The 14,271-nt window shown below is 38.8% G+C and overlaps 1 protein-coding gene across 7 annotated transcripts in view; it reads left to right on the top strand.

Annotated features, from left to right (window-relative positions):
• The window catches only part of kst (spectrin beta chain, non-erythrocytic 5 kst), a 158,791-nt gene that overhangs the window by 138,289 nt on the left and 6,231 nt on the right, over window positions 1–14,271 (top strand). For 4 of the 7 annotated variants that reach the window (XM_088269217.1, XM_088269213.1, XM_088269214.1 and 1 more), the window contains exons 73-80: window positions 6,107–6,154; window positions 8,813–8,927; window positions 9,689–9,855; window positions 10,480–10,691; window positions 12,174–12,273; window positions 12,503–12,584; window positions 13,442–13,514; window positions 13,961–14,112. In XM_088269217.1, coding sequence (XP_088125343.1) covers window positions 6,107–6,154; window positions 8,813–8,927; window positions 9,689–9,855; window positions 10,480–10,691; window positions 12,174–12,273; window positions 12,503–12,584; window positions 13,442–13,514; window positions 13,961–14,112 — 949 coding nt within the window. The remainder of the gene's footprint in view (window positions 1–6,106; window positions 6,155–8,812; window positions 8,928–9,688; window positions 9,856–10,479; window positions 10,692–12,173; window positions 12,274–12,502; window positions 12,585–13,441; window positions 13,515–13,960; window positions 14,113–14,271) is intronic. The other 3 variants (XM_088269216.1, XM_088269215.1, XM_088269218.1) reach the window with 1 other exon arrangement.

The following is a 14,271-nucleotide window of genomic DNA, read 5'->3' as shown; positions in this document are numbered from 1 at the left end:
AACCACCCTACCTTCGGGTTATTTTCCGAGTTAATTCTGTAGAAAAAAATGATCTTTTTTTCTGCAGCATTATGAAAACAGATTTTTTTGTCCATATTAGGTGCTTTTAGGACGGAACTAATGTACTTTTCCGTTAGCGTGTTCCCTCTCTGTCTAGCATTAAATATTTTGTGCACAGAGTTAGCGCAATGGTGTGGAAAAAACGACGCGTATCACGTATGTTCGTATGTGTATGGCAGTTAACCTTTTAACCGCGTCAACTTTGTTCCTGAGAGAGGCCTATACGCGGCGGTATTTCGCCGTTTTTAAAATGATTACTTTTATCATGTATTTAGTTAAGAAACGATTTATTTTCCTAAACAAAAACGTTCAATGGGATTCATTGCGCCTTTTTGGTACTCTATAATACACTCGTGTTACATTATTCTTGAAATATATCGTAATATAAACAAATAAGATCGTAACATAAATAAATAAAAGCACACATCGTGTGTCACTCTTACCCACTGGCGATGCGTAGCGTCGAGAGTGAGACAGATATAGGGCATGATTATGGCGAGGACTAATTACCGACCGCAAGAAAAATCAGGGATCTGTTCTTTTATTTATCCTTGTGATGTTACGAATTATTAGTCAGATATTTCAACAGATGTCATAAGGCCAAGGATTGACGTATTATTTTATCCAAAGTTCCACACCATGAAAAAATCCCTCCAAGTTGAACTGAGGTTGGAAACTTGGAGCAAAGTAAAAACACATACGCTTATGTCAGCCGCGTATGGGGCATGTTTTATTAAAACACATACGGTTATGCGAGCCGCGTGGATCCGGTTAATAATGATTTTAACGCCCCAAATGATTGCAATAACTATGAGCAGTTGATAACATTATCCATGATAACAATAAAAGGATTCCACCGACATATTTATAGGTACTTCTTTTAACATACATCAAATTCTTTGGTATGTTGATACATTCCCTTTTCCCGTTTTTTGGGCAATAGTTTGAAAACCATACAATTTTAAATAGGGGTTTTCTATTGCATTTTTTATTATTTTCTCAGCTTTGGGGTATTTTAGAATTGCAGTATTTTAGATATTTTACATTACAGCCCTGGCCATATATCACTCACTCCTTTCAACAACGTCATATATCAAAAAACTTGATTTTTCAGACCTTTTTTAAAGTTTAAAAATATAATAAAATGTATTTAAAATAAATATCAAGCCACTTATTAAACTGTTTACTGTAAGACAGATCTTTTTAGGTAAAACCTGAATGTTTTTTCTCCATTTGAAATATATTTAATATAATTTGTCCGCCTCCGTAGTGTAATGGTCAGCACGCTCGGCTACCGTTCTGCAGGTCCCGGGTTCGATTCCCAGGGGGGGTCAAATAAATATAAGTGATTTTTCACTCTAATATTTATTCAATATTACCCTGAACTGGTACCTGAAGCGGAAGGCTGATCACCTTTCCTTCGTGTGTTAACGATCAAGATAACACTGTGTTTATAATGCAGTGCCCTATGCACCATTGGGGTGCGGAAAAGGGTTTGAATGAAAAAAAAAATATTAAAAAAAATAATTAAACAATACCTTTTCTTCAAAATGCAAAAACAACACTTTCTGCCCTGTAGCGGGTAAATATTAATTTAAAAATATGCCGCTTTTGCTGGGATATAGTACATTTTCTGGGCATTCTGAAAACATGCACAACTGAAAATTGTCGATTTTTGATATATGACGTTGTTGAAAGGAGTGAGCGATATGTACATATTATAGTCATAGAAAGCTTTTTTTCTAAATATTTATTGTGTTTTAAAACATATCTGTGTCCATTTTGAAATATTTTAATGGTTTTTATTCAACTTCTCAAAATTCAATGCAATTCTTTACTTTATGCTTCAATTTCCAATCGTACAACCTAGCAATGTTATATTAATCTCTTTTACTAACTAGTCATTAGATTATTTAATTTTTTTATATGATATAATATCAAAGGACCGATTGTTAGAGACATGAACCCTTTCGGGTCACCCAAAATTAAAAAAAAATCTAGGCAGACAGTTACCAGGGGTGTTATTTGAAGTTTGTCGATTTTTTTCCATAAAGAAAACGCTTAATTCTCAAGATGTCCGCCTCCGTAGCGTAATGGTCAGCACGCTCGGCTACCGTTCTGGAGGTCCCGGGTTCGATTCCCAGGGGGGGGTAAGAATAAATATGAGTGATTTTTTCACTGTAATATTTATTCAATATTACCCTGGACTGGTACCTGAAGCGGAGGGCTGATCACCTTTCCTTCATGTGTAAACGATCAAGATAACACTGCGTGTATATGACGCAGTGCCCTATGCACCACTGGGGTGCGGATAAGGGTTTTATTATTATATATTACAATATTTATATTAATTTTGACGTTAATCCTTTTTACAAAGCAAATTTTTCATACCATAAATTGCTCATGTGATATTAATCTTTTTTACGAAGGAGATGTTTTACAAGAATGATTTTACGAGATAGTAATTTCTTTTACGAAGTATACATTTAAAGGACCAAAAAATATACATTTAAAATTGCTAATAATTAAAGAAAACACTTCGTTTTTTACCACTTGAGTTTTATTATAGACTACATGTTTCAGAAGTTAAATTAAAGAACATCATAGCGGTCTTGTTAGTAATTATTTTTCGGAATTTGCAAATCATATAATAGATACTAATCACTCATTTCACTCTCATAAATTAAAACTATTACACCTTGTTCCATATAAAGGCCAAATTATGAATTATCTTGAAAATTTAGAAATCCAAAAAAAACCTAAATTCTAATAATAATTTATTAAATAATATATTATTTCAAAATTCTTCACCTTTGCTTTCCATTTTTCATTTGTTTTCAAACTCCGTCCCTTGACTAACCCCTTCCCCTTACTTTCCCCTCTCCTTATTTATAGAACAATTTTATATTTTAGTTATTATACAGACTGAATGATGGAAGTTTAACTTCTGAAACATGTAGTCTATAATAAAACTCAAGTGGTAAAAAACGAGGTGTTTTGTTTAATCATTGTAACATGTCTTACCACAAAGTCAATGCCGAAACAATAAATAAAATAACATTGCTAAGTTGATAGGTTGTGGAATGTTTCTATTTTAAAAAAATATATGTATTTCAAAATGGTACCTTTTTCTATTCTGCCTTGTAGTGTGTGCTTGTGCGCGTGTGTGTATGTGCGCGTGTGTGTGTATATCGCTCACTCCTTTCAATAACGTCATAAATCAAAATACTTGATTTTTCAGGAGAGCGTTTTTAATGTTAAATATTATAATACAATGCATGAAAAATAAATATAAAGCCACTTTTTGAACTTTTTACTGTGCAGCAGATCTTTTTAGGTAAAAGCTGAAGGTTTTTTCTCCATTTGAAAAATATTTAGTATATTTGAAAAAACAATTAAATTATACCTTTTCTTCAAAATGCAAAAACAACACTTTCTGCCCTGTAGCGGGTAAATATTAAGTTAAAATTATGCCGCTTTTGCTGGAATATAGTACATTTTCTGGGCATTCCGAAGACATGTACAACTGAAAATTGACGATTTTCGATTTATGACGTTCTTGAAAGGAGTGAGCGATGTGTTTTAATTTGAATTGGTAATTTGGTTGGGTGTTGAAGGATTATGTAAAAATTTGACGTCACTGGCCACAAGGAAAATCATACTATGTTGATAATTATTTTAAAAAATTGTTGAATTTTGATATGTATGAGGCAGATGTGGTCGGTGATAGGAGCAGAGGAAAACCGAGGAAAAATGCAGTCAAAATGCGCTCTCTTAGACGTATGTGCGGCACAAAACGTTGTATGATAGGTGTCCGAATGGTGGTATATAAGGAAAGATTGCAAGGTGGAGGGTAAGCATTATCGATGAAATCAAGAAAGGCGGGTTGGGATGGTTTGGGCATGTGGATCAAATGAGTGAGAAAGGATGGTTAAATAAATTTATGAAGCGAATTGGTAATAGAAGCAGAGGAAGGCCGAGGAAAACTTGTCACGATTGAGTATTTCAAATACTTGAAAGGGGTCAGGTAAGGAGTTGGAATAATCTGCGTGTATGTATGAATGTCGGAGAGGCGAAGATTGTGTATAAAGACAGATTGGTGTGGCGTTCTATTCCCTCTGCCTATCCCTGCGGAGAAGATGTACAATTTGTATGAGGCATTTATAGATTCGTCCGCCTCCGTAGTGTAATGGTCAGCATGTTTGTGCTGGAGGTCCCGGGTTCGATTCCCAGGGGGGGAGGTGAAAATAAATATTAGTGATTTAAAACTGTAATATTTATTTAAAATTACCCTGGACTGGTACCTGAAGCGGAGGGCTGATCACCTTTCCTTCACGTGTAAACGATCAAGATGACACTGCGTTTATATGTTGCAGTGCCCTATGCACCATTGGGGTGCAGATAAGGGTTTATTATTATTATATTTATTTAAAATTACCCTGGACTGGTTCCTGAAGCGCATGAGTGATCACCTTGCCTTCATGTAGGTAGTGATCTCTTGATCTCTTGTTATCTTTAACACTGCGTCAATTTGATGCAGTGCCCTATGCACCATTAGGTGCGGACAAGGGTTATAAAAAAAAAAAAATTATACATAGCTTCCTACAACGATTTCTCAGCATGGTCTTATTTTCCTTGTGGCCTTTGAATATTTGCTGCTTTTATTGTGTATTAATTTTGAAATTTGTGTGTTTTCGCCATTTGATATTTCAGCCAAATTAAAAATTCATTCCAATATTTAATATACAGTATGGCCCAAAATTAACGTTACGACTTTTGCGAACGACGTCGTACGTCAATCATATTTGACATTTGTGAACTAGACAGCTGCAGTACACTTCTTCTCGGTGTAAAATATTTCCCAAAACTTTGGGAACATTCAATTATACGTTCAAACAAAATAAATGTACATTTAATAGATTTATATTATCCACTGACACTTCGTGATGGAATTGCATTTTTAATTTATTATTAGATTAAAACCAATATTTTTAGCTTTTCCACTTTTTTATTTGACCAGCGACCGGGTTTCGTCGTTACCGACATCATCAGACTGGTGATGTCGGTAATGACGAAACCCGGTCGCTGGTCAAATAAAAAAGTGGAAAAGCTAAAAATATTGGTTTTAATCTAATAATAAATTAAATGTACATTTGATAAATCGTTATCACTTGATATTATATTATTTCGAGAAATAAAAAGACTTTTGATCCACTAACATCTTGTCCGCCCCCGTAGTGTAATGGTCAGCACGCTCGGCTACCGTTCTGGAGGTCCCGGGTTCGATTCCCAAGGGGGGTAAAATAAATACAAGTGATTTTTCACTGTCATATTTATTTAATATTTCCCTGGACTGGTACCTGAAGCGGAGGGCTGATCACCTTTCCTTCATGTGTATCGATCAAGATAACACTGCGTTTATATGACGCAGTGCCCTATGCACCATTGGGGTGCGGATAAGGATTTTATTATTATTATTATTAACATTTTTACTAACCAAATAGTTTCGGCAACAGCCTGTTGCCCTCTTCAGGGTTTAGTAGTCATAAATTAAACCCTGAAGTGGGCAACAGGTTGTTGCCGAAACTAGTTGGTTAGTGAAAATGTGAGTGGATCAAAACACAAAGTATTTTTATTTCTCGAAATAATATATCGATATGATCCACAAAGTTAATGCTTTCAATATTCAAAACTTGATATTGTGACTGGATTGGTCGTCTTCCAAATTCACCTAACTAACCATCAAGACAACACTGCTTCAGTGTGCTCCAGTGCCCTACGCACCATTGGGTGGTTAGAGAAAAGTGAAAAGAAGGGATTTTCTGATCGGATGTTTATTTAAAATCATTTGACACTGATATTGCCATCTGATAATGTAATGAGCTGGGTCCAAATATTGGTAGATTTTTATTTTCACTTGCTAAATTTATTTATATATATATATATATATATATATATATATATATATATATATATATATATATATATATATATATATATATATATATAAAATTTGATGAAATGCATTCTGTGTCCCATAACGCAGCCCGATTCCATTGCGGAGGGGAATGCTGAGACAGGCAGCGGAAACAAGGTACAAAACCACACTATCCATCACCACATCACCCTTCCATCACAGAAACGCACTCGGCAAAACTACAACCCTTATATCAGTCAGTCACTCCAATATTCTAGGCCTCAAGATATCAGGCAGTTGCTCCAAAAGTCTAGGCTTCAAAATATCAGGCGATCCCTTCAAAACTCTAGGCCTCAAAATATCAGTCAAACGTTTAAACCTCAACCCCATTATCTGTCATTCAATACTCTGGGCCTCAAGATATCAGGCAGTTGATCCAAAACTATAGCCCTCAAAATATCAGTCAATTGCTCCAAAACTCTAGATCTCAAGATATTTGTGCCAAAAATCTAGGCTTCAAATTATCAGTCGATTGCTCCAAAACTCTAGCCCTCAAGATATCAGACAGTTGCTCCAAAACTCAAGCCCTCAAAATATCAGTCAATCGCTCCAAAACTCTAGCCCTCAAACTGTCAATCGCCTCAAATCTCTAGCCCTCAAAATATCAGTCAATTGCTCCAAAACTCTAGACCTTAAAATATCAATTTAATGCATGTCTCTGTCATCATCACCCTTGCCGTGTGTGTTTTGCCAACATTGACACTGCATGCCCCTAATGCATCTCACATTGGGACGAATGATCGAAGCGCCCTGCTGTATCCCAGTCTGCATCAACACCCACTACACTGTCCCAGTTTAGAATACCATTCACTACACTGCCCCAGTCTGCAGAGTAACCACTACATTGTCCTAGTCTGCAAACATAGCATCCACCTATACTCAATCTACAGTGACAATCACTACATTGTCTCAGTCTGCAATAACACCCGCTACACTTTACTCAATCTGGATAAACATCCACTACACTGTCCCAGTCTGAAATAATAAAATCCACTTATACTCAATCTACAGTGACAACCACTACATCGTCCCAGTCTGCAATAACATCCACAACTCCCAGTCTGAAATAAAACTCGCTACACTATCCCAGTCTGCAATCACACCCACTACACTGTCCACTGTCCCAGTCTGGAATAACAACCACTCCCGTAATAACCGAGGACCTTGCAGTCTATAATTACATTATATCTAATCTGCATAAACAACCACTACATTGTTCCAGTCTGCAATAACACCCACAACACTATACCCAATCCACAGTGCATCCACTACATTGTCCCAATCTGCAACAACACCCACTACACTGTCCCAGTCTTCAGTAACACAAATAAAACACATCTTTACATGCATCAACTCATTATATCTATTTATAATTTCATATGATAAGTAGATAAATGCATGTAATAATATATATATATATATATATATATATATATATATATATATATATATATATATATATATATATATATATATATATATATATATATATATATATATATATATATATATATATATATATATATATATATATATATATATATATATATATATATATTTTTTATTTTTTTTTTTTTTTTTGATTGAATTAATGTTTGCGTACTAATTTAACTTATACTTGGGTTTGCCGTCAAACGCTTGGAGTTTTAACGCTTTCTTATATTAAAAACTAACAAGGCGTGTTTGTATACTGTTTGAATTATTTTTAAATATTATTTTTAAATTATTTTTGTCCGCCTCCGTAGTGTAATGGTCAGCACGCTCGGCTACCGTTCTGGAGGTCCCGGGTTCGATTCCCAAGGGGGGTAAAATAAATATAAGTGATTTTTTCACTGTCATATTTATTCAATATTACCCTGGACTGGTATTATTCAATATTACCTGAAGCGGAGGACTGATCACCTTTCCTTCATGTGTAAACGATCAAGATAACACTGCGTTTATATGACGCAGTGCCCTATGCACCATTGGGGTGCGGATAAGGGTTTTATTATATATATTATTATTTTTAAATATCCTTTTATTTGCAGAAATAATGCGATCATCTCCTTGCCTATACAAGGATTTACAGCATATTTAGTTCATATGTCTTAAAAATGATAGTGCATGTTTATAGTTCAAAATAAATTAATAAAGTTGGTCCCTAAACACAATACATTAGACACAATGGATTCAATATATTATATCAATCAAGATTTGTCACATAGCTCATTTATTTGTCTTGTCATATTTTCTAAACAAGACACCACTTTACCCGATAGACCTTTATGTCCTATTGCCTCATAAATAAAATTAAGAAAGGTGTGTTGAGATGGTTTGGACATGTGGAACGAATGAGTGACGAAAGAACGGTAAAACAAATTTATGAGGTGGGAATGTTAGTGGGTAAAGAAGCAGAGGAAGACCGAGAAAAACATGGCACGATCAGGTATGCCAAATACTTGAAAGTGGTCAGGTTAGGAGTCGTAACAATCGGCGGGTATGTATGAGGAGATGCATATGAACGTGGAAGAGGCGAAGAATGTTTGCAAGGACAGAGTGGTGTGGCGCTCTATTCTCTCTGCCTACCCCTGCGGGGAAGCGGCGTGATGGTTTGTTAGTTAGCCTCATAAATTTTCGTCAACTGCATACCTTCTGTATCCAATTTAAATCTTTCTTTTTCAAATAACGGACATGTCCACACTTGTGAGGGACACTTGTGATGACGTCTGTTAGTCGCGGTTAGGTGGTATTCTCGTATATTATGAAAATTGATTGACCTTGTTGATGGCCAAGGACATGGTGGTGGGGAAGACGCCGAAGAGGACGCCCTCGTTCACCACCAGACGGCGCTCCCAGAGCTTCCGGAAGCGGGGAGACACGGCTGAACTTCCTCCAGTGGAAATCGAAGGTATATATGTGGTATAGATCATCTAAATTATGCATCAATATGTGATATTGAATGAATGGTTCTGAGTGTGGGCCGGTGGACCCTTGCAGACAAGGCACACCTTGAATAAACAATAAAACAATATTGAATGATTCTGAGAGTGTGGACTGGTGGACGCTTGCCGGCTAGGAACACTGTGAATAGACAATATAAAAATATTGAATGAATGGTTTTGAGTGTGAGCTGGTGGATCCTTGCAGACAAGGTGTGATATTGAATGAATGGTTCTGAGTGTGGGCCGGTGGACCCTTGCCGGCTAGGAACACCTTGAATAGACAATATAACAATATTGAATGAATGGTTTTGAGTGTGAGCTGGTGGATCCTTGCAGATAAGGTGTGGTATTGAATGAATGGTTCTGAGTGTGGGCCGGTGGACCCTTGCAAACAAGGCACATCTTAAAAAGACAATATAACAATTCTGAATGAATGGTTCTGAGTGTGGACCGGTGGACCCTTGCCGGCTAGGAACACCTTGAATGGACAATATAACAATATTGAATGAATGGTTTTGAGTGTGAGCTGGTGGACCCTTGCAGACAAGGTGTGATATTGAATGAATGGTTCTGAGTGTGGGCCGGTGGACCCTTGCCGGCTAGGAACACCTTGAATAGACAATATAACAATATTGAATGAATGGTTTTGAGTGTGAGCTGGTGGACTCTTGCAGACAAGGTATGATGTTGCATAAATGGCCATGACCTCACCCCTGCTTGCCCTCAGGTTACCTGGAGCGCAAGCACGAGGCCGGCAGTGGCGGGCAGCGTGCTGCCGTGCGGTCGTGGCGCGGCTACCACACGGTGCTGTGCGGGCAGCTGCTCTGCTTCTTCCGGGACGAGGTGGACTTCGCGCAGGCCAAGGCCGCCGCACCGCCGGTCTCCATACTCAAGGTAACCCAACGCGGTCATTTGTTCAAAATCTTAAATCTTAAAAAGGGTTTCACTGATTGCTTTGATATTCCGACACGACTCGGGCGTCACTCATTCTGGTGCATCGATCCAACCACACAGGTCGATAACTCAATCCGGTCACTATCCGGTCAATTCAATCTGGCAACTCAATTTAAATATTTAAGCCACATACTATCTAGTCGCTCGATCCGGTAACTCAGTCTAAATGTGAATCCGGTCACTCGATCCGGTAACTCAATCGAAATGTGAACCCGAACACTAGTCCGGTAACTCAATAAAAATGTGAATCCTGTCACTTGATCTGGTAACCGAATCAAAATGTTGAATCCGGTCATGCGATCCGATCATTTAATCCTAGCATTTCAACCCGATCACTATCCGGTAACTCTATCCAGTATTTCAATCTGGTCATTCGATCCGGTAACTCAATTAAAACATTTAATCAGGCTACTCAACCTGTTGATTTTATCCGGAATTTTTATCTAGTCACTTTCCCGTCAATTTATCATTTATTCAATGCGGTCTCTCTATCCGGATATTTATTCCGGTTACCACCCGCACATTCAATCTGGTAACTCAACCACAAATGTAATCCCGTCGCAGGCCACTTGCGAGCGCGCGTCCAACTACACGAAGCGCAAGCACGTGTTCCGGCTGCGCTGCGCGGACAACGCAGAGTTCCTGTTTGCGTGCGCCACGGCCGCCGAGCTGCAGGACTGGGTGGCCAAGCTGGACTTCCACGCGCGCCTGCCGCCCTCGCTGCAGCTGCTCAGCTACGGGGAGGCGGAAGCCCTGCGCCAAAAGCTGCACCACCAGTGAGACTTCCTTCATACTTCTACTGCCGTATCGCTCGCTCCTTTCAACAACGTCATATATCGAAAATCGTCAATTTTCAGTTGTGCATGTTTTCGGAATGCCCCGAAAATGTACTATATCCCAGCAAAAGCGGCATATTTTTAACTTGATATTTACCCGCTACAGGGCAGAAAATGTTGTTTTTGCATTTTGAAGAAAATGTATTGTATAATTATTTTTTAAATATACTAAATATTTTTCAAATGGAGAAAAAACATTCAGGTTTTACCTAAAAAGATCTGTTGCATAGTAAAAAGTTCAATAAGTGGCTTGATATTTATTTTTAATACATTGTGTTTTATTTTTAAACCTTGAAAACGTTCTCCTGAAAAATGAAGTTTTTTGATTTATGACGTTCTTGAAAGGAGTGAGCGATGTGTCTGGTTGTGTTCACGTGGTTAAATTTGCGGACTCTTAAGTCAGAGTTTCTCGGTTGGAACTCACTGATGAGCCGCATAGGCTCACAGAAATAGTATGAATTTTAAAATTTTGTGTAAATAATAAAAACACAAATATTTCTCTTTTAAAAATTAAGAAAAAAAATTATGCGATCGCCTCGCCTTTGTGCAAGTGGCGATCAATATAGCACTGCGGCGATACGTTGCAGTGCCCTATGAACCATCAGGTGCAGATAATGGTTAGAAATAGAAGTGGTCAAATGAACGTACGGCTATCATATCTCTCCGTGAATTGCTGCACCACCAATAAGACACTTACTCCTATATTTACTTCTAAATCATATTCTTCTTCTTCTCTGTGTTATTCCTCATTGCCGAGGGTTGTGACCCTTGTGGAAGCAGTGCCTCTTCCCCAGTTATCCCTTGACTGCGCTGCACGTAGCGCTCCAATCACCTAAACGATGGTGGATAATCCTGAAATTATCCGGAACATTGGTCTGTATGTTCCCGATAGTTACCTAAGACAGCGTCGACATAGATTGTTTCCCATTCCTATATACAGGAGCAACCTGCCGATGGTTATGCCTGTAGGAAGAGCTACCGCTATGTTGAACAATATCTCCTTGGATATTGATCCGTTCCATGTGTCTGAAGGAGAAAACTCCTTCGGAAAACCGAAGCGGGATTCTTCTACACCTTTAGCAATGGTTCTTGTCTGGTATTTTATTGTATTTTTAATATATACAATAAAAAAAATATATAGTTTGTAATGTATATATTAATTGAAATTGAAACTCCATCGGTCCATCGTGCGGGGGATCTTCCTCTCCCTCTCTTCACACCAGTTGTTCCAGAATAGCCTCATTGTCACGCGAAACATCTCCAAAAACTGAAGAATCCCTCGGGTACAGACACTTTCGGCATAACCATTCCTTCAGATCAAATGTAGGCTGTGAATGTAACATAATGACCCTTTCACGAGTTGAAGGTTTAGCAGTAACGGTTTCAATAGTCCCACCCTTAAACTGATTGTATTTTTCCCAGGAATGGTTCTTCCAGCTCCTCAGCGGAGTCCTCTCCTGAGCCGAGGCCTCGTCAGCGGTCCCAAGTCGAGATCCTGCAGCAGCACAGGGCTTCCAGACAGGTGAGCTATTCCTCTTCCATCTTCTTATAGTGTACTGAAGGTTGGCGCTCTGAGCAGCGCCCCAGTGCTGCAGCGGAGCCAGGATATACGCCTTCTTCCTACGCTGCGTTTACCTTCCACGCCGCCTTGTAATATAATACCTATCACTCGCTGTTTCTCTCCCCTCATACAACGGCCCAAAGCTGTCTAGCCGGGATGAATTAATTTACAATTGTGAATCTGTTTCCAGTCCAATGCATCATCAGACCCTCCGACGACGCCTCCGGCTCCTCCGAGGTCTTCCACCATTCCAGACACTCCACCAAAAACAGGTACTTCACAGCATTTATGTATAAAAATATATATTAATTTTTTTTATTTAAAAGTGCTCTGCTGATAAAACAGCGTGCGACAGAGAAAAACCAAAAGTATTAAGAAGGATTTGATAAACTTACAGTGTCGTTTCTTTATCTCGGCTACTATTCTGGAGGTCCTGGGTTCGATTCCCAAGGGGGGTCAAATAAATTTGCATAAGTGATTTTCTCACTCTAATATTTATTCAATATAACCCTGGAATGGTGCCTGAAACGGAGGGCTGATCACCTTTCCGTCATGTGTCAACGATCAAGATAACACTGCGTTTATGTGCTATGCAGTGCCCTATGCACCATTGGGGTGTGGACAAGGGTTTGAATTGAATTTCTTTGGTTACGGAGCAACAAGTATTTTGAGTCTAATATCATAAAACAATTGTTTTATACAAAGCTTGTATGCTACACATTACGACATATGGGATTGAATGCAGAGCGGACACCGTAGTCACAAAAACGCGCTAAGAGTGTCAGAAATGAAGACTCCAAGGAACATATCTGGCAAGAGTCTACGGGATGGAATAAGGAACGCCAGGATAAGGGAAATATGCGAGACGGAAGATGTCATTAGGTGAGGAAGGTAACGAAGGAGACAATGGTATGCGCGTGTGAGGAGAATGGAACCATCCAGACTCCCCCACATCGCACTGCACGGCCAACCCTGGGTAGACCACCAAAGAGATGGATCGACAGCTGGGAATCGACGTCGCAAGAGGCTAATGCCTTTTAAAAATAAGCCACGAGGCCTACACCAAGCAGAAGAGGAAGAAAAATATTTAAAAAGAATTTTTATATATATTCTTTTATTATTTTTTCAGAGTCGCAAGGACCTGCCATTCCTCCGAGGTTGCCTCCTTCTTCCCCGATCGATAATTCTGACATGTTACTGAGGTAAGACAGCTGTGTGACTTGCGCGATGAATCCATATTGCTATGGGAGCTGTTCTGGTCCTTCACAGGTCCCTACAGGCGTCGTGGCGTAGTTGGGCAGACGCTCGGCTGCGAAACTGGCAATTGCAAAGTAAATTCAAGAAAGATTTATTTTCAATTGGTCCGGGTGTTTGTGATGTATTTTTTACATTTTACCTATCCTTACTATCCTATCTGCAGACAAGACTCTAAAAGAGGCTTTGCGGGTTATTCCTTAAACCCTTCCCTTATGATGCTATGTGCCCTATGCACCATTGGAGTGCGGATAAGGGTTTGAAGAAGATGAAGAAGAAAGGCTTAATAATAAAACAAGTAAAATCTTGCATACATTTAAATAAAAGGCTCAAAATAGCTCCCGAGTGGAAAATGAATGATAATTTGGACTCACCCGGAATTTTTGTTATCCAGACGTCAGACAGAGCCCGCCATGGGCAACGGGAGCCGCATGTCGGAGCCGATGCCCGCGGGGCCGGACGGCGCCCCGTTCTGGGGCCACTCCAGGCACGGGAGCAACCGGGACATCAACTCGGACTTCATAAGCTCGCAGCAAGGACCACCGAGTATGTATATTATACTTTTGCCAACCCGTCGCTTCGGTCTTCCGGAAGGATAAATTTAAGAAAGGCAATTTCGATAAATAATTTAGCAGTCCTATAAAAAAAGCTTCTTTACATCTCACCAAAAGATGTCTCTAGTGAAATTCTAGTTATTCAAGAACA

The sequence above is a fragment of the Brachycentrus maculatus genome, unplaced genomic scaffold (assembly GCF_059751285.1).
Source record: "Brachycentrus maculatus isolate JH-2025_06_01 unplaced genomic scaffold, ASM5975128v1 h1tg000342l, whole genome shotgun sequence".
Taxonomy (NCBI): domain Eukaryota; kingdom Metazoa; phylum Arthropoda; class Insecta; order Trichoptera; family Brachycentridae; genus Brachycentrus; species Brachycentrus maculatus.
The sequence above is the reverse complement of the archived record's forward strand: the minus strand, read 5'-3'. Positions and strand labels throughout refer to the sequence as shown.